The sequence below is a fragment of the Colletotrichum tamarilloi genome, assembly GCF_030869305.1.
Source record: "Colletotrichum tamarilloi strain Tom-12 chromosome Unknown Scaffold_13.1, whole genome shotgun sequence".
NCBI lineage: Eukaryota > Fungi > Ascomycota > Sordariomycetes > Glomerellales > Glomerellaceae > Colletotrichum > Colletotrichum tamarilloi.
Genome location: NW_026849396.1, coordinates 225,816 through 249,111, shown reverse-complemented (window position 1 = coordinate 249,111; position 23,296 = coordinate 225,816). Strand labels below are relative to the sequence as shown.

Sequence of the window (23,296 nt, the reverse complement as noted above, 5' to 3'; positions counted from 1 at the left end):
GTTTTAAGGTCAAGGGGGGGAAGAACTGCTCCGGAAAGGATGCGTACATAGTACGTACGCAGTCAGGGCCTTTGAAGGTTGCCAAACAGGGTTTTACAAGGAGAAAGTCAATTTCTTTGCTACAGAAAAATCCTCTTCCTTTTCTCGGAGTATTTTCTTGCCCGTCGTGCTTGTCTCGTCTGTGCTGGAAAGAAAAGGAAAGGAGAGGGGTGACGGCACATGAGGGGCATTGATCTCTAATGTTCTAGATCGTGATCGACAGAAAAGAAAGGAACAAGAAAGAGAGATGAAATTGAGAAAAATGCGACGTTGGGCATGGGGGGGGGGGGGGCGGGCGATATTCCAGGTTTTTGGCCCAGAATGCTACACTACACAAAAGGCCAGGCCAGGCTCCTCCTCGGCGATCACGATGGGCTTCCCGGGGTGGTTTCAACTTTCGGGTGAAGAAGAATTTGATGAATTGCAGTTTCATAACTGCCACGCTGATAGTTCACTTACGAAATGTACAATCATCCGCAATGGGCGAAGCCGGGCAAAAAGTGTAAAAAGTCACGAGACCCAAAAGAAGAATACCACGGAGAGATGGGAACCAGACAGAATTGGACAGAACAGAACAGAGCAGAATAGACAACGAAAAAAAAAAACCAGAAATTGGGGTAAGGTGGAGATTTGGGGTGGAAGGTGCCGAGACCGACAGGGTTCAGCGTCGCGCGTTGGAGAATGTGGAGACCGGCCGAGCTGCAGCCTGCAGTGTACAAGGGGGGCGTGCGTGTGGGGAAAGGAACGTAGAGAATGGGGTGTGCAATTGGTGGTGGTGGATGGGCGTGAAAGTAAAGCGATTGGTAGAGAGGAAAGGTACGGCGAGTACAAGCCTGTTTTGGGTTCGATTGGGTGATTGGGATGGATGAATCAGATTTGGGGAATAACGACGCTTGATATTCAAAAGGCAATGTAGCACCTTGAAATTGGCCAATACACCAGAAACGCTAAATGTATGTTATTCTTCTTTCGCGTCGGAAAAGAGTTTTTTTCTCGCCCCTCCTCCCCCCCATCGCCCGTCATCATGGACTACAAGCCCGACCGCAAGCGGAGCCATCATCCCATCATCTCGCTCCGGCTCTTGCGCCGTCCGCCCGGGCCCTCCGGCTCAACCGTCCGGTGTGATCCGTCCCCTCCTCCCTTAGCCGTGCACGGGGCTGGGGGTCTCCCGAATCGCCCGGATGGTCTCCCTCATCCGCGGGTTAGCGTCGAAGCTAGCCTCAATGAGGTCCACGACCTCGTCCGCCGAAAAGTACAGGCTGAGCTCGCTGTCGCACCAGAGGTACTTGACCTCATTGAGGTTGGACTGGAGCACCTCGCTCAGGTACTTGAGACGGAGCCACGTGGCCGCGTACTGCGCCGTTGTCGGGATTTCGTCTGCTGCCGCCGCCCCCGTGCTCGCACTTGTGGTCCGCGACGGCAGAAAGAGGTCGTCGAGCTCCGTGACCTTTGCAATGAGCTTCGCGATCCCGTACGCGTCGTCCTGTCCGATGGACGACGCGTCCATGACATCCCCGATAATCTTGGACGACAGCCCATCCAGGAGCGACCCCACCGCCTGGTACCACACCGAGCGTGCGAGAATCGATTCCCATGTCACCGCCATGGATCTGACCCGCGCTAGTGCCGAGTCCACGCAACTGTCCAGTTCATCCTGCTGCATGAGACTTTGATCGCCTGTGCGTCTTGCGTTAGCCCAAAAGCCATACCGACTGCCGGCAGTCTGCAGCAAGTGCTTTCAGCCCAGGCTAGAACAAAACGTACCTCCTAGCAGATCTCGCAGCACCGTTTTCTGCAATCCCAGCTCGTTAGTGTATGCGCGCGTCGCAAAGTTCTGCAGGCTCTTGATGTCGTTGTCTATGCGCAGCATGTTCTGGGCGCGTGTGGTGAGATCCCCGCGTGACTTCCACGTTGATGCCAAATCAGCCAGCTTCTCAGACAAATACATGGCATCGTTGTAGAGGAACCTAGACATTGGTCAGCTTCGAAAGGATACCCCTACAGAATGCTTACATGTTCCCGCCAATGTCGAGTGAGTAGTAGTGCGGCGACACTGCTCGAAACATGGCTAATGCGAATGTCGGCAAACTGAAGAGGCCCGGCGCGGCGGCTGCCACTGGACTGTTTTCGTACCTATCAATGTTAGAAGGATCACCGTGTTGACATGAGCTCGCAACATACTCGGGCTGTGTCAGAGCCGCGCCGTCTTCGAGGAGGGCCAGTATAAGCTCCAGCACCGGCTCCGGCATGGAGGAGATGTGGTACGTCTCCTTGAGAACCATCTCCCTGCTCTCATCTGGCTCAGCAGATACCGCCTTGTGTTTCTTCGTCGGCGTCTTTGCTGCTTGAGGCTTCGGTTCTGGCTCCGTTGGCTCTGTCGCATCATCATCCCCCCAACCCCACGCGTCGGCTGCGTCGTCCTCATCGTCTGCCGTCTTTTCCTCAACCTGCACCGTCTCCTCTTGGGCGGTCTCTGTAGTTTGCTCCTCATCGTTCCATCCCCAGGCATCAGCACCGTCGTCTTCCTCTTGTGTGTCGCCTTTGGCTTCCGGTTCCTCGTCATCGTCGACTCCCCATTCCGCGCCCCAGTCATCTTCTGCGACGGTACCGGCTACACCGTTCGCCGTCAACTCCTTGCCTTCGGACCGAGACACCATTTGCTTTTCCACCTTTTCGACTTGCTTTGTGGCGCCGAGACCTACGCAACGTCAGCAAGATTTTGAATAGGCATACACTGGGTGACAGACCGTTTGACATTTGCACCCTGACCGAATCAAGGGCTGTTTCTCTGCACTTTGCAAGCCATATTGACGGCGCACTGCCAACCCATTCCTTGAGCTCCGTAAACCCAGTGAATCCGTTGTCTTCAAGGACCTCGCAAAAGCGCCGTGCAGATTCGATGACAGCCTGGAACCTCCCGAGATCCTTGAGATTTGAGGGCACTTCTGAGTCGAGCCAGACTGAGATGAGCCTCGGGACCAGATCGCTCATCATGATGGGGCTGAAGAACATGAGGAGGTCCGGTGTCAGTCTCTTGGCCAGGAACTCAACCACCTTTTGGAGATCCGTGAATAGCTCGTCGATTGATCTGCCAGCTTGACCATTCAATTCCACAACGTTCTGCCGGGGTCAGCAACTGAGCCGTCAGACTGTCTTTGGGACATACCTCAGTCTCGCGGATGGAAGGCAGCGATGAAGCTTGCGTGTCCATGCGCGGAAACACAATGGCCTTGTCGACATCGTGCCACAGCTTGGACATGCGGTCTTCAACCTCTCTGTAGGCCTGGAGACCAATGATGGCTTCCGATAGCGTCATTTGCTCGTCTGGATTCTGTTAGCTTCCGGTGGGTTCAACCAGACGGGTACCAAGTACCATCCAACTTGTTGTAGATTGCCAGGGAGCCGGCTTCGAGATCCGTGTGAACAAGCGATGCCCAGACGTGGTCGAAGACGTCGTGAACATGTGACTTTAGCTCGAAAGCCCTTACGTCAAGGAGCCTCATGATCCGGCATGCCTTCTTGTTGACTGGGACGGCATCGAGCTCTGTCCAAGATTCTGCATAGCATTAGCCTCTCGCCATAATGCCGATGCGATGTTTCGGTCCTTACTCTCCAGCCACCGGAGCGAATCGATGATGCGCCGCTCGTTCATCGCCTGCTCGACCTCCCCCAAAAGCTCGTTGACATGCTGGATACCCCTGAGGGCATCGTGCAGCTGGTTCGTGTATAGCACCTCCTTCTCAAGAAACTGAATGTGGTCCTCCGCATCTTGTATAGCCTTTCCCGAAACCTGCGGCGCTTCCGATTGTCGGACAATATCGTCGGCCAGCCTCTTGGATCGCAAGATGTCTTCCTGTAGTGTTTTCGCATTGTGCACCCACGAGCTGACGTCGCCCTTGGTCTCTTCGTTGATCGTGTGGATTTCAGACTGCGCATGCATCAGTAAGAGGCCGTCATCGCTCGCTATGGGCCTCGCATTACCTCCAAATCACCCTTGGCCCGCTCCAGCGCATCAATCGCAGGCGACAAATCCGAAGAGGACAGCGACAGCGATGACATCTGCTCGTCGGGGAAGCGCCCCTCGAGCGCAAAGGCAACTACGGCCTCTCCGATGTGCGCAGAGGCATTCTGATCTGTTTCGACGGCCATCGTCTCGTTCCGCTGCCGTGCGCGGGTCACACGTGTGGCTTCTCGAAGCTCTCGATATCGCGGGACCGCTTCGGTCGGGGCGCCAGGTGTCAGGGCAGGTCGCAAGCAGGAAATGGAATGCGGTAGATCGAGGTTTGGGAAGGTTCGCCTAGAGTTCAGAGACGTGATTCTGCAAATATGTAGCTAAGAAACGGGCGACAGGAGGACTTTGCCTCGTCTTCGGAGCGATGCCGCATAAAAATGGGCGATGAGCTACGGGCAATTATGACACTGGATTGCATAGCTGTCCCGAAAGCACCCACGTCACAATTCGATGTCGCTCCCCGGTACGTACCTCGTGTCCGATCCGACCTCGTGCCGAGCGGTTGGCGCTTGGCCCAGCGTAGTCTCCCGCGGCAAGGGGCCAATCAGGAGACACCACCCCGCCGATGACCTTGCGAAAATCAAAAAGTAAAGATAAACTCCACTGGTCTCTTGCCCTGGACTTTTGGAGGGGCAGATGGACCAGTGCGCTTCATTGTACGGCCAGCGACATCTCTCACGTTCTCGTGCCCCGCGACGAACTGGTAACTCGCAACCTAAAAGAAAGCGCGCCAACGGGAAACCAAAGCTCAACTATAAGGTATATACCAATCCCTGAGGACGCCTGCAAGCCTCAGCATCAGCTCGTTCTCCAGTGCCGTCGATACCCCGCCATCCTTGTGTCAGCATCTCTCGTGGCGGCGGTTAGGTAACCGCTACATCGTTCCCTATCACGGGCTGGCCAATACGCTTCGGGAAGCCTCATTGGTCTTCTTCATCTCTGTCCATTAGGCTGGCAAAGCCGGCTTCTGTACGGTAAGCTGCTGCGCCTTTTTCTTCCGTCCGTCCTACTCGTTCTTTCTTGTCAAGTCTTTTTGGCTGAAGTGGTTTCCCCCGATTGGCCCCTTGTAATCCTACTTCTCTTCTTCGCCTGTCAACTGGTTGTATGCCATGGCGCATTGCGCTGCACCGTTCCGAGGCTGCAAGCTTCAAACGACTGTCTGAGGGCATCCTTCCCGTGTCTGACACGTTGACATGTTGAAGATTGGAGTCGGTCAAGTGGCGCTTGCCGTGGCCGTTGCGCTTCTGGCGGCTTGTCTTGTTCCCCATCATGGACACATCTTATCCAACAGAGCTGGGTATGTCTCTTCTCGGACCGGATGTCCTGGTGTTCACGGACGCATGGCCCTTTGTCATACGAACTACTGCATCTATCCGCTGTCTGGTTATCTTCCCCTCCCGTTTCCAACAGCTAGTTCCTGTTTTCCGGTGAAGAGCTTCGTCAAGAGACCCGTATTACCCTGCTTCAGCTGGGTTTGTTGTCTCCTTACCCAAGGGCCATTAAACTGTTTGCTCATGACTCTTCGAGCCCCTGTGTTCTTGTGCCCCTGCCCATGCCTTTATAAGAATCTCCCACAACTACACAGGACACTAAGTTGACCATCTTGTCAGATCATTTCAAAGCTTATTCAAAGCAAAGACACACACCATGTCGCCTGAGGAGCAACCCAAGCCGCAGCCGCGGTTCCGCAAGGTCCAGAGCTTCAAGACGGACTACGCCCCGTGCCAAATCAGCCAGTATGTCTCAGAGAGGAGCGGCATGCAGGTGATTGTGGCCGATCGCAAGGGCCCCAAGACCAACGGCTACTTCACTCTCGCAACCGAGATCTTTGACGACTCGGGCGCCCCTCACACTCTCGAGCATCTGATATTTATGGGCTCAAAGAACTACCGCTACAAGGGACTCCTCGACAAGCTGGCCTCCCGAGCCTACTCTGGGACGAACGCCTGGACTGCGACGGATCACACCGCGTACACGCTCGAGAGCGCTGGCTGGGAAGGCTTCTCACAGATCCTGCCAGTGTATCTCGAGCATGTCATCGTGCCCGTCATCACGGACGAGGCGTGCATCACCGAGGTGCACCACATTGACGGCGAGGGTAACGATGCGGGTGTTGTCTACTCAGAGATGCAGGCCGTGCAATTCAAGAGCGCCGAAATCATGGATCTACGCGCGCGCCGACTGCTGTACCCGGAGAACGTGGGCTTCCGCTACGAGACCGGAGGCATGACGGAGGCCCTCCGGGTTTTGACCCCTGACCGCATCCGCCAGTTCCACCGTGATATGTACCAGCCCCGTAACCTCGCCGTGGTCATCATTGGCGAAGCGGACCACAACGAGCTGCTGCAGATCCTGGACGAGTTCGAGGAGAGCATCAAGGACGATCTTCCGCCGCTGGATTCCCCTTTCAAGAGGTAGTTCAATCCCCCACACCTAACAAACCATGCTGACGTGAGTTTGCAGACCTTGGATCGACTCAGCACAGCCTCCAGCGCTTAAGGAGACCATCATCACCACAGCCGAGTTCCCTGAAGAGGACGAATCCGTCGGCGAGATCACTGTGGCTTTCTACGGCCCCAACTGCACCAACACCATCGAGACGTCTGCGCTCAACGTCCTGCTGACCTATCTTTGCGGCTCCTCTGTGTCGATTCTCGAGAACGTCATTGTCGAAAAGGAGGAGCTTGCCAGCTCCGTGTCCTACTGGTGGGATGCCAGGCCCAACTCTGTGATCTGGTTCCAGCCGACTGGCGTCGAAACGGATAAGCTGGAATTTGTCGAGAAGAGACTCGTCGACCTACTCAAGGAAGTGGCATCGAAGCCTTTGGACATGGCATACCTGACCTCATGCATCCACCGCGAACGCCTTCAGGTCAAGTTTCAGGCCGAGGAGTCTGAGGGTTTCTACTCCAACAACATTATCACGGACTACCTTTTCGGCAAGCGTGACGGTTCGACGCTGAAGGACTTGCAGTCCCTGTCCGAGTACGAGGAGCTCGAGAAGTGGACCGACGCACAATGGAGGGACTTTTTGCGCAAGTGGCTGTCCGATGCTCCCCACGTCTCCATCCTCGGCAAGCCGTCCCACGAGCTCGCAAAGAAGCAAAAGGCCGACGAGGAGGCGAGGCTCGCAAAGAGAAAGGAGGAGCTCGGCGCCGAGGGTCTGGCTGACCTCAAGAAGCGCCTCGAGGCTGCCAAGGCCAAGAACGATGAGCCCATCCCGGCCTCCGTGATCGATCAGTGGGCTGTCCCCGGCACCGAATCGATTCACTTCATCGAGTCTGACACGGCGAGGTCTGGAAAGGCCAAGAGCCTCGGCCTCGTTGACAACGCGGCGCAAAAGGTCATTGACGGCGCCAAGCAAGGAAAAGACCCCCTCTTCATCCAGTTCGAGAGCGTGCCGACCAACTTTGTGCACCTGACGGTCTATCTCGGGACATCACAGGTACCGATCGAGCTGAAGCCGTTGCTGCCCATCTTCAACGACAACTTCTTCAACACTCCCATCATGCGCGATGGAGAAAAGGTTGGCTTCGAACAGGTCGTCATGGAGCTGGAGCAGGACACCATTAGCTATGGTCTGCGCTCGACACGAGACTACGGCGACCCCGACGGCGTCATGATCCAGTTCCAAATCGAGCCCGCAAAGTACTCCACCGTCATCAACTGGATCCGCACCATGATGTTCGACAGCGTCTTCGACATCCAGCGCCTCAAGGCGGGCGTCCAGAAGCACCTGGCCGACATCCCCGAGCTGAAGCGTGACGGCAGATCAATGGCGTCCGAAATCGACATGTCCATCCACATGAAGAAGGAGTCCTACTCGGTCGCCAAGCGCGCACTCGTCAGAGCAATCTACCTGCGCCGCCTCAAGAAGCTCATCGCCTCCGACCCGGAAAAGGTCCTCTCCTGGTTCGAGCAGCTGCGCAAGTCCCTCTTCACCTCGAACAACGTGCGCATCCTCGTCACCGCCGACGTCGCCCGCCTGCCCGAGCCCGTGGCCGCCTGGGACATCCTCAGCACCCAACTCGGGGGCTCCGACGAGCTGCTCCCCATCGTCAAGCCGCACACCCTGCTCACAAAGGAGGGCCAGAACCCGGGTACCGTCGGCGCCACCATCGTGCCCATGACCACGGCCGAGAGCTCCTACGGCGTCAGCACGGCCAAGGGCATCACCTCCTTCGACGACCCCCGCCTCCCGGCCATCATGGTGGCCATCGGCTACCTCGAGACCACCGAGGGCCCCCTCTGGAACTCGGTCCGCGGGCAAGGGTTGGCGTACGGCTCGTATTTCGGCCGCGAGCTCGACACGGGCGTGATCCAGTACAAGGTGTACCGCTCGCCGGACGCCAGCAAGGCCTTTTCCGTGTCGCGCGAGACGATCCGCAAGATCGCCGAGGGCGAGGTCGAGATCGACCGCCACCTCAAGGAGGGCGCCATCAGCCAGGTCGTCGTGCAGTTCGCCGACGAGCAGTCGACCATGGCGTCGTCGGCGGCGCAGAACTTCATGCTCGGCGTCGTGCGCAGCCTGCCGCTCGACTGGCACAAGAAGGTCATGAGGGACGTCCGGGACGTGACGGACGAGCAGATCAAGACGGTGCTCAAGGAGCTCGTCATGCCTGTTTTCGAGCCGGGCAAGAGCAATGTCGTTATTACCTGCGCTCCGATCCTGCAAGAGGTATGCCTTTCCCCCAGCTTCACGACAGACATTTACTGACACATGGTTACAGAACATTGAAAAGGCGTTCAAGGAGATGGGGTACAAGACGGATGTCCAGCAACTCGCCTACTTCCACGACGACTACGGCCTCAAGGGCGACGAGGAGGAGGAGGAGCTCGAGGAAGACGAGGATGACGAGTCTGACGATGACGAAGAGGATGATAGCGAGGGCGAATACAGTGATGAAGAGTCGGATTAAGACGGTGGGCAAAAGACCATGTTAGAAGAAGACTAGCATCGATAGAGCTGGCAGCCGCAGCACCTTTCGCTTCTGGGCTAGAATATCAGAGACGTATGCTCAAGATATATGAAGGAGTCTCAACCATCTTCGTGATTTCGGCAACGGCTGGGCCCCCTTGTCCAAGGGGTGTCATCCGGGGACCGTCTCTCGATATGGGATGATCAATCTAGTGAAGCTCCATGTCTGCCCGTCTACCCCTTTCCAATAGGCTCTACAGATCTTCACGAAGCTGGATCGAGCTGATCTAGCTGTGCCTCTCTTTACAGACGTCTGAGAAGTTCGATCTTGTCGTCTTTTCTCCCTGATAAAAACGCAGTTGGAACGGTACAGAGGCGCGACCACAGCCGTCAACGATCCCCAATGGAGTCCTGCAGAGCGCTGTTCAAGTTCCAGTGTTTCTTTATGCTTTAGTCAGAGCTGCATCGCTATGCAATCCATGGAATAGAAACGATTTAATTCGCAAAAGGTGCTAAAAAGAAGAAAAAAAAGAAAAAAAGAAAAAAAAAGAAAAAACTCCCCATCATTATCCGTTCCCAGCAGAGAGGTAAGAGTGTGGAAAGCTCCCCGATACTCTGCCAGGAAGCCCAGAAAACACCAAAAACACCAATCTCGAATTTTGGAAAAAGGAAACCACGAAGAATGTACATCTCAGAATTCAAAGTTCCCTAATCCCTTTGCAAAGTAACAAAACCCGTACATGAAATGCGTTATACACTTTCTAAAATCCCCTAGTGACCCCAATCCTTGCTGACGGAACATGAAAGATGACGCTTTCTGGATATCACTTTCTAAAAACGCTCTCTCTCTCTCTCTCTGGTTGCCCCTATTTTGAAAATTGTTGACTTCCCCTCTCTGTCTCTTCCTCATTTATCATCCTCCACCACCTCAATCCACATCATCATCATTCTCAGGCTGGTCCCTAAACGACGGCGAAGACGGGCTGTGCTTCCTCAACAGCCCGCTGGCCCCGCTCCGTCCCCACCCGCCGTTGGTCACCAGGTTCAGCGCGCGGTGCTCCGCCGCCGCCGGGTCCTCCATGTCGAGGTCGCTGTCGTCGAGCTCGTCCTCGAGCGCCCGGCCGCGCGGGCTGAGCTTCCGCATCGGCATCGACTCTTGAAACCCGTCGGCGTACAGGTTCGGGTCGCGGCCCAGGACCCGGTCGGCCTTGGAGGGCGTCTTACGCGATCCACCGTTGGAGGGAGGGGGAGGAGGAGGAGGCGAGGTCAGATAGTGTCGGCCCGCGCCGTCGGGCTTGGTAGGCGGCGCCTCGCGCATAAACGTCGGGGGCTCGTCGGTACCCCAGCCGGCATTGATCTCGCGCGCGCGCTGTTCCTGGCGTTCCCTCGCGAGGCGCTCGCGGGCGGCCAACCAGTTGGGGCTGGCTTCCCAGGACCAGCCGTCGCCGGTGGTGTTGCAGACGGGGACGAACCACAGCAGAGGTTTGGGGCCAAAGAGGTGCAGCAGGTTCCGCTTCGCGCCGAGGTCGAACGCGTTGGGAAGCTTCTCAGAGTCCTGCTCGTCGAGGTACTCTTCGTAGCGCTTCTTCGCGCGCTCGCGCTCCATCTCCTCGTACGACTGGTGCGTGGCGCCCATCGGCCTCGAGGAGCCCGCGCCCCCGCGGTATTCTTCGCCTTCTTCAGGTCGCGTGATGCCCGGGAGGGCGTTTGCGTGGATGTCGAGGAGCTGCTGGCCGTAGGCGGGCAGCTGGATCCCTTCGCCGTTGTGCTGGGCGACGAACTGGTGCTTCATTTGCTTCTTCAGCGGCGAGAGGTACCGCGTCTTCTCCAGGCACTCGATTGTCGTCTGGCCCCTGCTCGCGAGCAAGATGTGCCACCCCGTGAAGGCACCCACGACGATGCCGATGATGCCGGCGATGACGCTGAGGATCACGTAGTTGATGGGCATCAGCGTCTCGACGTACGTCGTGTTGTTGATGACCTCCATGTACACCCAGCTGCCGGAGACGAAGAAGCTGTAGAAGCAGAAGAGCGTCGTGTAGATGAGGAAGAGAAGGAAAGCCTTGTGGTTCTTCAGGCCGATGCAGGTCGCCAGCCAGGGGCAGTGGTGATCCATTTTCAGGACGCAGCGGCGGCAGGTCGAGCAGTGGTGGGCGCGATCGGGTTTCCTCGCCTGGCACTTTTTGCAGAACCGGAGCTCGCCGTTGGACTTCACGGTGAAGGAGGTGGCGGCCGGGGGCGCCTCGGTCGGTAGCGTGCTGTAGCCATTATCGTTTGTCGTACTGCCGGGGCTCGTGAAGACGGCGGTGGTATAGGACCAGTTGAGCAGGCCGTAGAGGAGAAGGGCGCCTGCGGAAGACGCGGATCCTATGCATCGTCAGAAAGCGGCGGGCGGGCATGCATCAGCGGACTACTTACCGAGCCACGAAGCTTTAGAAGGCAGGGACCCGATGGTGACATCCACCCAGACGGCCCAGGTGGTCAAGCCATAGACGAAGAGCAGAGGGATGTAGGTCGCGAAAGTGCAACAGCAGCGTTCAAGCTTTCGCGCCCAGCGGCGAGACATGATTTCGGAGGAGGAGGAGTGTGGGCAATCAAGATCCATCCATTCACTCGAAAGGGAAAAGAGAAAGAGAGAAAGAGGCAGCTAGGAAGGGGAAAAGACCATGGCGGTCAGGGACGGAAGAATGGATGCTGATCGATGGCCACGAAGAAGAAAAAAGGGCCCGCGAAATGGTAAACTGCTGCGTTGGCTCAGCTCAACAAGCCCGGGGTTGTGATACGGATAGTCAGGGGGAGGTTAGAGGCATGAGCAGGGGACCTGGGTGGATAAACTGCCCTGTGGATGCGTGGAATGCAAGGCAACCTGCTGGCGGCGCCCCGTGGCATCCAGCTGTGAGCGTCCCCTCCCGCTGCCGTCTTACGCAGGGAGCTGAGGCTGAGCCGGGCTGGCCCCGCTCCGCCCTGCGGCAGCCTGTGGCGGTGTTTTAGTCCCCGTCTCTGGCCCCAGTTCCCGCTGTGTTCCGCAGAAGACAGTGGGCCGTTTGCTTGGTCCGCGCCGACCTGCATATCGATTTACGTGACTGCTTCCGAGAAACCTCAATTTTTGGTCGACTGACTCTGATGAGTTGGTATTCCCCAACTATCTACCTAATGTGAACTCAAATGCCGGCCGACCTGTCCTTTTGAATGAGCAAATCCGGCTGAACGCCCGTATCCGAAGTTCCACCATAACGCCGGTCCAACCTGACCCTGAGAACCATAAGCCTGGCTAGATGCCAGAGACCGTGGCGATCAACGAATATTTACCAAACTCCCAACGTCCTTACAAAGCTGCAATTAATCGTCGCGACCTTCAACGACCATTCCCATGGCGTTCGGAACACCAACCACGACCTTGCCTCTGGGGACCCGGACATCCTTGACCTTCATGCATCCAAAGACGTTGATCTCGCGAATGTTGGGGCAGCTTCGAAAGATGCGTCCGAGAACGAAATCATCCACCTCTTCGATGAAGCTGATTTCGAGCTTGACGAGGTTGCGGTACTGGTCCTCCTCAGAGAAGGCGTCCTCGAACGCCTCACGCTTGATGTGACGACAAGCGTGGATGTTGAGATTCTTGAGCTTCTTGCCGGAATGCTTCATGAGGGCACGGAATCCGTCGGAGCAGAGGCCAATGCCGTCTTCGTTCTCGCGGGGCTTGGTAGAGTCGCGGTAGCGGCACTTTTGGAGGTCAATGATCTCGATGCCAGGGTTCTCCCAGTTGTTGAAGAGGTCCGCGAATCCCTCATCCGTCATGTGCTCACTGTCGGTGATGCGGAACTTTTTGAGAGAACGGCAGGTGTCTCTGATCGCACTCAACACCTCGTCGTTGGCCGTGGGCATCTTCTTCAAGGAAAGCGTCTCCAGGTCCTTGCCTACACCGTGGATCATGTGGGCCAGGCTCTTGGAGGTGATGTCGTGCTGCAGGTGAAGGCCGAGGTGCTTCAATGACTTGATGTCGGCAATGGACTTGACGCCGACGTTAGTGACCTTTTGGTTGTGGTAGACCTTGAGGCGATTGAGGTTGGGACAAGTCTCGGGGAGGAGAGCAAGCAGCTCGTCGCCAACGTGCTTATCAGTGTAGTAGACCTGGATGGCTTCCAGATGGGCACCCTTCTGCTGGACGAACTTGGTCCAGCTCTCGTCGCTGAGGAGGTTGGCGCCGTGAAGAATAAAGTGCGTAAGCTTGATGTCGCGACTCAGAAGATAGTCCATGACCTCGTCCTTGAACTGAATAGAGTTGCGAGCCTTGAATCTCTTGAGGTTGGGTGCCGTCTGGAAGATGCTCTCGAATTCGTTGGAGCCCAGCTTGGCGCCGTCGTAGATGTGAAGGACCGTGGTAGATGGCTGCACAAACAGGGGCAGCGTCATAGGGCTGAGCAGTCGACGCTTGGAGAAGAGTCGCGCAATCTTGTCCACCACCTGGTCTGGCAAATCGCCCAAACTGTCGGCGAGGTCGACATTCTTGGCCAGAGTCTCGATGCAGAGAGTGGTCAGGTTCTTGGCACCAGTCTGGTACGTGCCGTCGAGGATGTTGCTCTGCATCTTGCGACGTTTGCCCTGGCCACCGGCGGGTTTCTTGGGCTTCTGCTTGCCCTTGCCCTTCTTGGCAGCCTCATCCTTGCTGCACTGCGCGCAAAGCAGACCGCCCTCGGGGCCACTCAGCGAGTAGGCGGTAACGGTGAAGCGCTTCTTGCAGATGGCGCAGTTATCCATCTGGCCTGGCAAGGGTTGGGCCATTTGCTCGAATAGGGCGCGTGCTATGTCGTCCTCATCTTCTGAATCCATGCCTCGGTGCTTGCGCTTCTTGAACGCTTTGGAGGCCTTGATTTTGGCGATGGCCATCTGCTCCTTTTTCTGACGCTTCGTCTTTTCAGCTGCAGTCTCATTGCGGCCGGACTGAGCAGCTCCGGCAGATGCTGTTGAAGGGCCAGCCTCGGCCTCGTCATCATCATCATCATCTCCGATGGCATTGTCTGCTTGGTTCTGGGCAGCAGCAGCAGCACGACGCTGGTCTGCATCCCGGCGAATCTGGTTTGCAGAGATGTTGTGGGCCTTGGGAGCGCATTGTCAGTTTGCACAGATGGTTAGTTTGGTCGAGATTCTTACAGCAAGGTAGTCGGTCAAAGCCGATTGTCTAGATTCGTGTCAGGGATGAGATGCGCATGGAGTGTGGGAAAACTCACGGTCCAGAGATGTGGCGGGTGATACGGACAGTGCCTGCAGCATCATCCTGAGGAGCTGCTTGACCCTGCTGGGGAGTCTGGTTCTGGCCTTGAGCAGCCTGGGCAGCCTGAGCTTGGGATCGACGAGACGGTCTCGCCATTTTGGTGATGGAAACTTCCAGTCTCTGTGTGCAATGTTGGATGTGACGAGTTTGGTCGAAGCTTTTTTTTTTTCCCTTCCGAGCTGCAGTTGGGATGAAGTTCAATCCTGGGGTGTTGCGGCGAGTCGTGATTGAGAAATGCCTCTCGGATAGGTGTGGCAAAGTTGTCTGAATTACAGACTAGCCAAGGGGTAGGAACGATAGACACCACTGGTAGGTCGATGGGTTGGAAATAGGCTCAAGTCCAGACCTTTGGTTGGAGAGAAAGGCAGGCACCAAACTGCAAAAATCACACTTGTTGACAATGCCGTGATGCGCTGGTTCGGGGGGCAAATTGAAAGGAGGCGACAAAGAAGTAGTGTCTTCTGGAGTCCTCTTGTTCCTGGATCGATACGCCCAGACCAGGTGTTGGAGGGTGAAGTTTGCGGCACACTGTACTGGTGATTGCCAATCTCTCAAGATCAGTGGGTGGAATCAAGGGTGTTGGTGAGGATGCACCGTGTGAAAGATGCAAGTGACAGCCCAGGAGACTTGCTGCTTACTGCGTAGAAGTATCCGTAGGCAGCTGCAGGGGTTTAATTGAAGGGGACCCACAGTAGTCCCGTCGTGGGGTACGGAGTACCTTGGCCAACTCGAACGGAAGGAGCCACAGAGCCACTGTACCGGAGTCGTCGGGGAGCAGATCGATCGCCCAAGTCGAATCGTCACACTGGAGCCCCAGGGACATGGAGATCGGCCATCTGCCTATGCATCCAATGCTGCCATTTCGGTCTTGCTATGTATTTCCCTGGCAGATGAAACTATTTCTGAGGATGGTTCTGTATGCCAAGTGGGATCATGGGATGTAGCCTTTCAAATCGCAGCCAGTCCAGGGGAGCTGTCGCTTCGCCAGGTGCCTTGATAAGCTAGTTCGAACCATCAAGGAACGTGTGCATCATCTCGACAGTACATTCATGTTCGCACCAGTGACCCCAGCCAAGCTAACAAAAAAAACTTCCCATTTCCAGACTGGCTTCAGGCTTTAGGCAGTCGCCCCTGCGTCTGGGCGCCTTCTCATCCCTGACAAAGAGGCCACGTGACTTCGTGTACAGAGCCCGCCATTGAAGGGCGCGTCCCTGATCTCCCCAGGTCCCCTCCTTCCCCGTCTCTCTTGTCTGAGGTGAGGCGGTCCTTCTCAGCTTTGCCTGACCGAAAAGGAGTTCGCCAGTGGCAAGTCCAAATTCTTTTTTCCCTTGGCCTTCTCCATCACCACTTGCCTCTTTTTTTTTTTCCCCTTTCCCTTTTTCACATCACCAACCGTCAGACTGTGTGGCCTCTACCTCAGGGCAATCTACAATTTCAATTCGTCCTTTTCCCCTCCCTCACCAAAAGGTACCGAGATACCCCAATCATCGACCCCTTTGGTGCACAGTCTCCAAGCTTCTTCGGCGATAAGCTGAGACTGTTCGCCACCACTTGCCGAGCTTTGTCCCGGCCATCCCAACTTTCTTCTCACGTCAACCGTCGCCAAACTTTCACCTCTGTGTGAAAAAAAAACCGACAAACTTCAATTTCCTTTCTCAAAATTGAGGTTGCAAGTGCAAAAAAATCATTCTCGCTGCACCAAAAGGTTATCATCGCCGTCAAGATGACTGGCCGCCGTGGTCGCCCTTCTCTCGCTCAGAAGGAGAGTATGGCCTCCACTCGAAGCAGTAAGTCGTGGATTTAATTTTATTTCGGCCTGCACATCCACCATCAAATCGTGGACGACTGTGTGCGCAAACCACCATTGATAACTAACACATCCGCAGACTCCCCTGACCCTCTCTCGGTTGCTGGTACCGGCCGTCTCACTAGATCTGCATCGAGCCGTAACCTTGCAGCTGCGGCTCAACCTGTGACTTCAGCCCCTCCGACTGCCAAGAGAGGTCGAGGACGACCCAGCAGAGCCTCCCTGGCCAACGACTCGGCTTCCTCAACTGCATCTGCGTCTGCTGCTGCATCTGCCGACCTCACTTCTGCCAGTGAAGCCTCCACCCCTGCTACCAGCAATGTCGCTACACCTGCTCCCTCCGTCTCTGGGTCTGGCTATGTCCCTCTTGTCCTGCCTGCCGCTTTGAGAAACCCCAGGATTGAAGGATCTCAGTCTGCATCCAAGATCGAGGTTCATCTTCCCACTTCTGCTGGACTCAACGAGCGTGCTCTGCGTCACAGCCAGTATTCCATGCAGCCAGCCAAGCGCAAGGTTGGCGGTGGTTACTACGACGACGATGATGAAGAGGATGAGGAGCCATCTGATAACGACCGCGATGCCCTGGTTGCTCGCCGCCTCCAGAAGGAAGAGAACAAGAAATCGACTGCCTCCACCAGCCTGTCCGATGCCGCCCTCGCTCGACGTCTCCAGGAAGAGGAGTACGAGATGGATGAGTCTGATGTCCCGCTTGCCACTGGTCGCAGCCGTCGTGCGACTGCTATCGCTGCTAAGGCCACGGTAAAGGACAGCGACGCCGACTCCGAAGATGTTCCGCTTGTTTCTCGATCCAAGCTTGGTGGTCGGGGCCGAGGTAGACCCCCCAAGAAGCAAAAGGTTGTGGTCCCTGAGTCGGACAACGAGGATGGAATCGCAGATTCGACGGACGACGAGCTTAGCGATCTATCGGACAACTTTTCTGAACTTGAGGATGATGATAGCAACAAGATTCCCAAGAAAGCAAAGGCAAAGGGCAAGGCTAAGCAGCCAGTCAGACGGACTAGAGCTTCCGCTTCGACACTGCCTCCAGCCTCTGAGGGGCTCCCTGAAGACGATGACGATGCTTTGTCGAGCCTCGATAGCGGCGACTTTGACAGCTCGGAATCTGACGAGGCCGATAGTGACGGCGGTCTTCAGAGCGCCGTGGCCGCACAGTCCCGGGGTCGCCGCGCCTATCAACGCGGCTCCAAGCGCCGCGGCATGCTTGAACGCGCCAGGTTGGAGAACAACCATCCTGAGCTTCTCACCATGTGGCAGGACTTGGAGGCGTCTCCCGCCCTCAGGCCCGATAAGATTGCTCAGCCGCAGCAGATCTCGCGTCAGCTCAAGCCCTTCCAGCTCGAGGGCGTCTCTTGGATGATTGAGATGGAAAAGACCGACTACAAAGGCGGCCTGTTGGGTGACGAGATGGGTCTCGGCAAGACCATCCAGGCGGTATCCCTCATCATGTCCGACTACCCCCAGAAGAAGCCCTCCCTTGTCTTGGTCCCTCCCGTTGCTCTGATGCAGTGGAAGAGCGAGATTGAATCCTACACGGACGGCACCCTCAAGGTCTTTGTCTACCACGGTACTATGAAGAACGCCAAGAACATGACCCTGAAGGAGCTCAAGAAGTACAATATCATCATGATGTCGTACAACAGTCTGGAGTCCATGTACCGGAAGCAGGAGAAAGGCTTCACCCGCGCAGACGGCGTACACAAGGAGAAGAGCTTGATCCACCAGGTTGACTTCCACCGCATCATCCTCGACGAGGCCCACAGCATCAAGACCCGTACTACCATGACGGCGAAGGCTTGCTTTGCTCTGAAGACCTCGTACCGATGGTGCCTTACCGGAACTCCGCTTCAGAACCGCATTGGCGAGTTCTTCTCCTTGATCCGCTTCCTTCAAGTTGCGCCTTTCGCGTCGTACTTGTGCAAGCAGTGCCCCTGTGCCGGCCTGGATTGGAACCTCGACGACGATCACCGTTGCCACTCGTGCGGACACGCCGGCATGCAACACGTGTCCGTATTCAACCAGGAGCTCCTCAACCCCATTCAGAAGTTTGGCAACTTTGGACCGGGCCGCGAAGCCTTCCAGAAGCTCCGCTTGATGACCGATCGCATCATGCTTCGTCGCCTAAAGAAGGACCACACCAACTCCATGGAACTCCCCGTCAAGGAGATCTACGTTGATCGCCAATTCTTTGGTGAAGCGGAGAATGATTTCGCCAACAGCATCATGACCAACGGCCAGCGCAAGTTCGAGACGTACGTCGCCCAGGGTGTCTTGCTCAACAACTACGCCAATATTTTTGGTCTCATCATGCAGATGCGCCAGGTGGCCGATCACCCCGATCTGATCCTTCGCAAGCATGGAGAGGGCGGGCAAAACACACTCATGTGTGGCGTTTGCGATGAGCCGGCCGAGGATGCCATCAGGAGCCGCTGCAAGCACGACTTTTGCCGCGCGTGTGCTAGAAGCTACCTGTTGTCTTCTGCTGAGCCTGACTGCCCCCGCTGCCACATTGCGCTGGCCATCGACTTGGAGCAGCCCGAGATTGAGCAGAATGAGGCTGATGTCAAGAAGTCTTCGATTATCAATCGAATCAAGATGGAAGAATGGACTTCTTCCTCCAAGATTGAGCTTCTCGTCCACGAGCTTCACAAGCTTCGATCAGACAATGCTTCGCACAAGTCCATCATCTTTTCACAGTTCTCATCCATGCTGCAGCTCATCGAGTGGCGTCTTCGTCGCGCCGGTATCACCACCGTCATGCTTGACGGCAGCATGAGCCCCGCGCAGCGCCAGGCGTCCATCGACCACTTCATGACCAAGACGGAGTGCGAGTGCTTCCTCGTCTCTCTCAAGGCCGGTGGTGTCGCGCTCAACCTCACCGAGGCGTCCCGCGTCTTCATCGTTGACCCGTAAGTTACATGTCTCAATACTCACTATCAAGTTCCCAGCTAACATGACATGCAGTTGGTGGAACCCTGCCGCCGAGTGGCAGTCTGCCGATCGTTGCCACCGCATTGGTCAAACCCGCCCCTGCACCATTACCCGTCTCTGCATCGAGGACTCGGTCGAGAGCCGCATGGTGCTGATTCAGGAGAAGAAGACCAACATGATCAACTCCACCGTCAACGCGGACGACAAGGCCATGGAGTCTCTGAGCCCCGAGGATATGCAATTCCTGTTCCGTGGTTCTTAGACTTTTAGCTCGTCTGCAAACTTTCTTTCATCATTGTGTTTTCCAGCAAAAAGTGGATTTCTGTGGTTTCCCCCAGGGCGGCGTTGAGGACAAGGCAGGGCAGACGGAAAGGACAAGGACATTGGGACTGTAGTACCCAGCCCCCATCATCGGAGTCGGGCGTGCGTCGTTCTCTTCTTCCTATACCCCTTTTCGATTTACAAATATGGCGTGGTTCACGGATGGAACACCTTGTGTGTATGGGTGTGGCCCATTACTTTAGGTAGATACTCTCAGCGTTCAGCTGGGTGGTTCTTTGTTTCTCCATCTGGACAATAGATTCAGAAATTAGGTATCAGCAAATATTGATCGCAATGCTAGTGACTATGAGGAGCCATATAGTGCCGTATAATCAACTGGCCGGTCAGCAATGTCAGCACCCATGGGCCCATGATCCGCAAACTCCGCACGTGGGCGCTGGGTTATGTAGGGGCCTTTATGTACCAGGGTACGGAGTATTGGAAATCCCGGAAAGATACTCCCAATGGTTATTCAATCCCCACAGGCTTCAGGTGAGTGGAATGGTTCGTTCTGGGAAAGTCTATCCTGTACCATAGTTCGCGATGCCAAGCGGCCAATATATACGTAACACAACCGTTCCAACGCGTCGTTGCCATTCTTAGTACTACGGCTGGGACTGAAACAAAGGAAAACACGCGGTTTGGGAATATGGGATACGAACTTTGCTCGATCGGGTACCGCGCGGTCTTTTAGTTGACGGGACTTGCGAGTCAGTCGATGACATGGGGGGGTTTATGTGTGTCCGGACTCGGTACCCGTCCGGGGTGCGTCCCACTCGTGGAATCGTGCTGACGGTGCTGGTACGGCTCTTTTGACCGTCACAGATAGGGTCATTGATTTCACAGCTTGTTCAGAGGAAAGAAGTGGTGTGGTTCAACGCCCAGGTTGACGCTGGGCGTGGATTATGTACTATACTAATTATGTACGTGAATAGTCTTGACGATATCTCCTTTGGCCGCAATGGCTTGGGGATATCCCTTGATGGTATCCTTTTTGATGATGATGATGATGATGCTTCCCCTAAAACTCCAGAAGCCCGCTTCCCTGCCCTTCATAACATGGTCATGACATTTAATTTTCTTTCGTGTATACGGCATGCCGTCGTCCTCCTTACTCCTCAAGTGACGCGGCGTACTCGATATCCTGCTGGGCCCAGGCCGTCAGACGCGCAGCGAGGTCCTCGTCCGAGATGTCCTCCTCTCTCTCCTTGATGCCGAAGCCGTCGGTGCTGCAGGCGCCCGTACGGCGGAGGTAGTACAGGTGGGCGTCGACGTCGAGGCCAAAGGTGCCGCCGTTGCACTTTGTGTTGGCGGCGCCCTCGCATACCTTGATGTCGGCGACGGCGTAGTCGACGGTGGTGGCGTTGCCGGTGGACAGCCAGTACTCGGGGCTAGTGTGGCGGTAGCCGAAGAGGATGGGGGGCAGGCGGGGGACGGGGTCGTCGACGTGGGTGACGCGGTACTCGGCGCCGGCCTGGGCGGTGACGAAGTTGGTGAAGGCGGCGTTGCCTACACGGGGGCTGCCGTAGGTGTAGATGTCGACGGGGTAACCGTCGCGGCGGAGGTCGGCGGCGGCGATGGTCACGACGGCGCCGCCGAGGGAGTGGCCGGTGCCGACGATGGTGTAGCTGGGGTTGGCGGCCTTTGCGGACTTGACGGAGGCCAGAAGGGCGTCCTTGATCTCGTCCCAGCCGTTTGCGAAGCCGGTGTGGACCTTGCAGCCGTCGACAAAGTCGCAGTCGTCGAAGCCGAATAGGATGTTGGTGATCCAGTTGCGGACGTTGCTGGAGCCGCGGATGGCAATGACAATGTTCTTTCTCACGGGATCCGTGGCGACAAAGCCTTGGAGGCCAGAGACAAGACCGCTGAAGCACGTTAGTTACCTTCAGGTCAAAGGTGAAAAGCCAAGAGTATCTGGTCAACTTACGAAAAGGTTCCCACAATCTTTCCTCCGTTGGCGGTGACATCAGGGCAAGCATCGGCGCTGCAGGTGATTGATGCACCAGCGGCGGCCTCGCTGTTGCAAGAGGTTGCTGCCACCATCTATGTAACATGTTAGCGCACGCGGCCAAGTCAGAAGTCTGGGCAATGTCCTACCTGAACGTAGTACTCAAAGTTGGACAGGTCGGCGCTCGACACCGTCACGGCTCTCTCATCGAGAGCAGCCACCGGGGCTCTGACATCGAGGAGGGGAGATGCCGAGACTGCGGCAGACAGCAAAGGGAGAAGAGACAGCTTGGCCAACATGATGACGGTAGAGGAAGCAACTCAAGACAACAGGAACAGGGACGGAACTCGAGGACTTTCTCGTGAGGCACAACGAACAGAGAGACAAGGCAAGCAATCGTCCTCCACGCTGCCGCAACGTCTTATACATAACCAAGAGAGCAACGAACGGAGCACCGGGGTAAAGAGGCCAGTGGATCGACATCGAGTCGTACACCCCAGACAACGGTCCGTTGTAAGGGTTGCGGTGAGTGTCCACCATGCCTCCAAGTCAAGCATTCATGGCTCGGGCGAGGTTGGGGGCCGGTAGCAAAGCAACTCCCCTCGATATTGGGGATATGCGAGCCAGGGTGAGACTTCTCACGCTAAAGCAAACAATACGCAAGACTTTGCGGTTTCTGGCAGTTCCTCCGCAAGTTAGAGCAATCTCGCCAGGCACAGAGCGGCGGAAATCGGCACTAGAAGCGCCAGTTGCGAATGGAAGAGATGCGTTCTTGGAGAAGGCGGTTCCATACTCCATCTAGCAGGGGGCCAAGCTCAAGAGGTCCTACCGGGGGGGCGGCAGTGCGAGATAGACAGCTTTGACCATTGGGTGGCCTCGTCAGACAGACAAGAGGACAAGACCTGGCCCTGGCCGCTATAGCCAAGTATTGGTGGCAGGTCAGCGGTTCGGAGCGATTAGTAGCAAGCCTCGAGTGATATTGGTCTTGAATCAGTCCAACCATGAGGAACAGAATCCACGTGGGTGTGATGAGGTTGATGGACCGTCAAGGTGGTAAGGAAGCGCCCGTGCGGTCAGACAAAGACATCTCGATCCTTGGGTATCCGTAGTGCAAAGACAGAGACTGAGAGACAAGCAATGAGAGTTTCTGCTCAAGAACTCTGCAATCCTGGGGTGTCATTTGGCGCCACGTGAGCCAAGCACCCCCATAGTGGGCTTGCCGCTCATTGAACAACGACGACTGAGTGGATGGTCCCTGGACGGCGACGAGCCGGGGTGAAGCTGGGCAATTCCCACTTCTGTTGGGCTCTGTCGAAACAATAGCGTCCGCACCGGGAACAAGTTGTTAATGAAGCTGGCCGAATGGTCCTTGTTCGAACGAACTGGTGGTCAATTGCGGTCGGCCGATTGCTGGAAGAAGCCCGCCGGCCCCCGGGCGAGTCCCTGGACGAGGCCCGCAAGAGCTCAACAAAATGCTGCCAATGTGGTCTTGTGCGAGTTTGAATTTTCCGATTAGTGTCGTAAGTCAAGTCCAAAGCCAAGACCAAGATACGTAAAAGCAAATCGGGATTCTCGTGTGGTGATACGCGGCCCTCTACGCTGGAGAGCCGTTCTCGAGGCATCACGCGGACGAATGCTCTCGTACCACGGTTCGTTCCTCCCAATCGAGTATGGAGGTCGGTCAGGCAGAACAAGTTCCATCACGCCCATAGTTGTCGGCATTAAGGTACGCCTACAGACTATTGGCAAGAGTATTTGCAAAGAAAAAGCATGTGGATGTGATTAAAGACGGGAAGATGCAGCTGAGATGGATGGCAGATGCAACACCAAAGCCACTAGATTACGGTAGAGTGAGATGGAGGTGGGATGAAAAGGCTTGGAGACTTGGGGTCGGCGGCAGCGTTATGTCATGCTGCTTCCTGCCGCCTCTTGGGAGCTTGGGAGCTTCGGAGCTGAATCTCGCAGCTTCCTTCTTGTCTCTAGACTCTACACGATAGGTGTGCGGCAGCTTCATTCATGCATGCCGTGAT

At 56.1% G+C, this 23,296-nt stretch overlaps 6 protein-coding genes across 6 annotated transcripts; 2 read left to right on the top strand and 4 right to left on the bottom strand.

Annotated features, from left to right (window-relative positions):
* Nucleotides 1-1,180: 1,180 nt before the first annotated feature.
* On the bottom strand, nucleotides 1,181-5,322 carry CTAM01_05188 (is centromere binding protein at prophase; the record flags this gene model as incomplete). The annotated part of the gene is made up of 11 exons (XM_060521218.1): nucleotides 1,181-1,716; nucleotides 1,804-2,006; nucleotides 2,053-2,737; nucleotides 2,787-3,159; nucleotides 3,206-3,363; nucleotides 3,413-3,595; nucleotides 3,649-3,967; nucleotides 4,021-4,357; nucleotides 4,523-4,621; nucleotides 4,819-4,886; nucleotides 5,062-5,322. 11 exons carry the CDS (start codon nucleotides 5,320-5,322, stop codon nucleotides 1,181-1,183), a joined length of 3,222 nt encoding a protein of 1,073 aa, XP_060384024.1.
* On the top strand, nucleotides 5,245-8,970 carry CTAM01_05187 (peptidase M16 inactive domain-containing protein; the record flags this gene model as incomplete). Its single annotated transcript, XM_060521217.1, has 4 exons — nucleotides 5,245-5,470; nucleotides 5,646-6,465; nucleotides 6,515-8,729; nucleotides 8,782-8,970. 4 exons carry the CDS (start codon nucleotides 5,245-5,247, stop codon nucleotides 8,968-8,970), a joined length of 3,450 nt encoding a protein of 1,149 aa, XP_060384023.1.
* A 927-nt stretch (nucleotides 8,971-9,897) lies between these two features.
* CTAM01_05186 (DHHC zinc finger domain-containing protein) lies at nucleotides 9,898-11,535 on the bottom strand (the record flags this gene model as incomplete). The annotated part of the gene is made up of 2 exons (XM_060521216.1): nucleotides 9,898-11,336; nucleotides 11,388-11,535. 2 exons carry the CDS (start codon nucleotides 11,533-11,535, stop codon nucleotides 9,898-9,900), a joined length of 1,587 nt encoding a protein of 528 aa, XP_060384022.1.
* A 773-nt stretch (nucleotides 11,536-12,308) lies between these two features.
* Nucleotides 12,309-14,337, bottom strand: CTAM01_05185 (uncharacterized protein; the record flags this gene model as incomplete). The annotated part of the gene is made up of 3 exons (XM_060521215.1): nucleotides 12,309-14,066; nucleotides 14,121-14,148; nucleotides 14,198-14,337. The coding sequence occupies 3 exons, from the start codon at nucleotides 14,335-14,337 to the stop codon at nucleotides 12,309-12,311; spliced, it is 1,926 nt and encodes a 641-aa protein (XP_060384021.1).
* A 1,627-nt stretch (nucleotides 14,338-15,964) lies between these two features.
* CTAM01_05184 (SNF2 family domain-containing protein) lies at nucleotides 15,965-19,259 on the top strand (the record flags this gene model as incomplete). The annotated part of the gene is made up of 3 exons (XM_060521214.1): nucleotides 15,965-16,028; nucleotides 16,128-18,975; nucleotides 19,031-19,259. The coding sequence occupies 3 exons, from the start codon at nucleotides 15,965-15,967 to the stop codon at nucleotides 19,257-19,259; spliced, it is 3,141 nt and encodes a 1,046-aa protein (XP_060384020.1).
* A 1,170-nt stretch (nucleotides 19,260-20,429) lies between these two features.
* CTAM01_05183 (lipase) lies at nucleotides 20,430-21,565 on the bottom strand (the record flags this gene model as incomplete). Its single annotated transcript, XM_060521213.1, has 3 exons — nucleotides 20,430-21,183; nucleotides 21,246-21,361; nucleotides 21,416-21,565. 3 exons carry the CDS (start codon nucleotides 21,563-21,565, stop codon nucleotides 20,430-20,432), a joined length of 1,020 nt encoding a protein of 339 aa, XP_060384019.1.
* Between the last annotated feature and the right edge of the window lie 1,731 nt (nucleotides 21,566-23,296).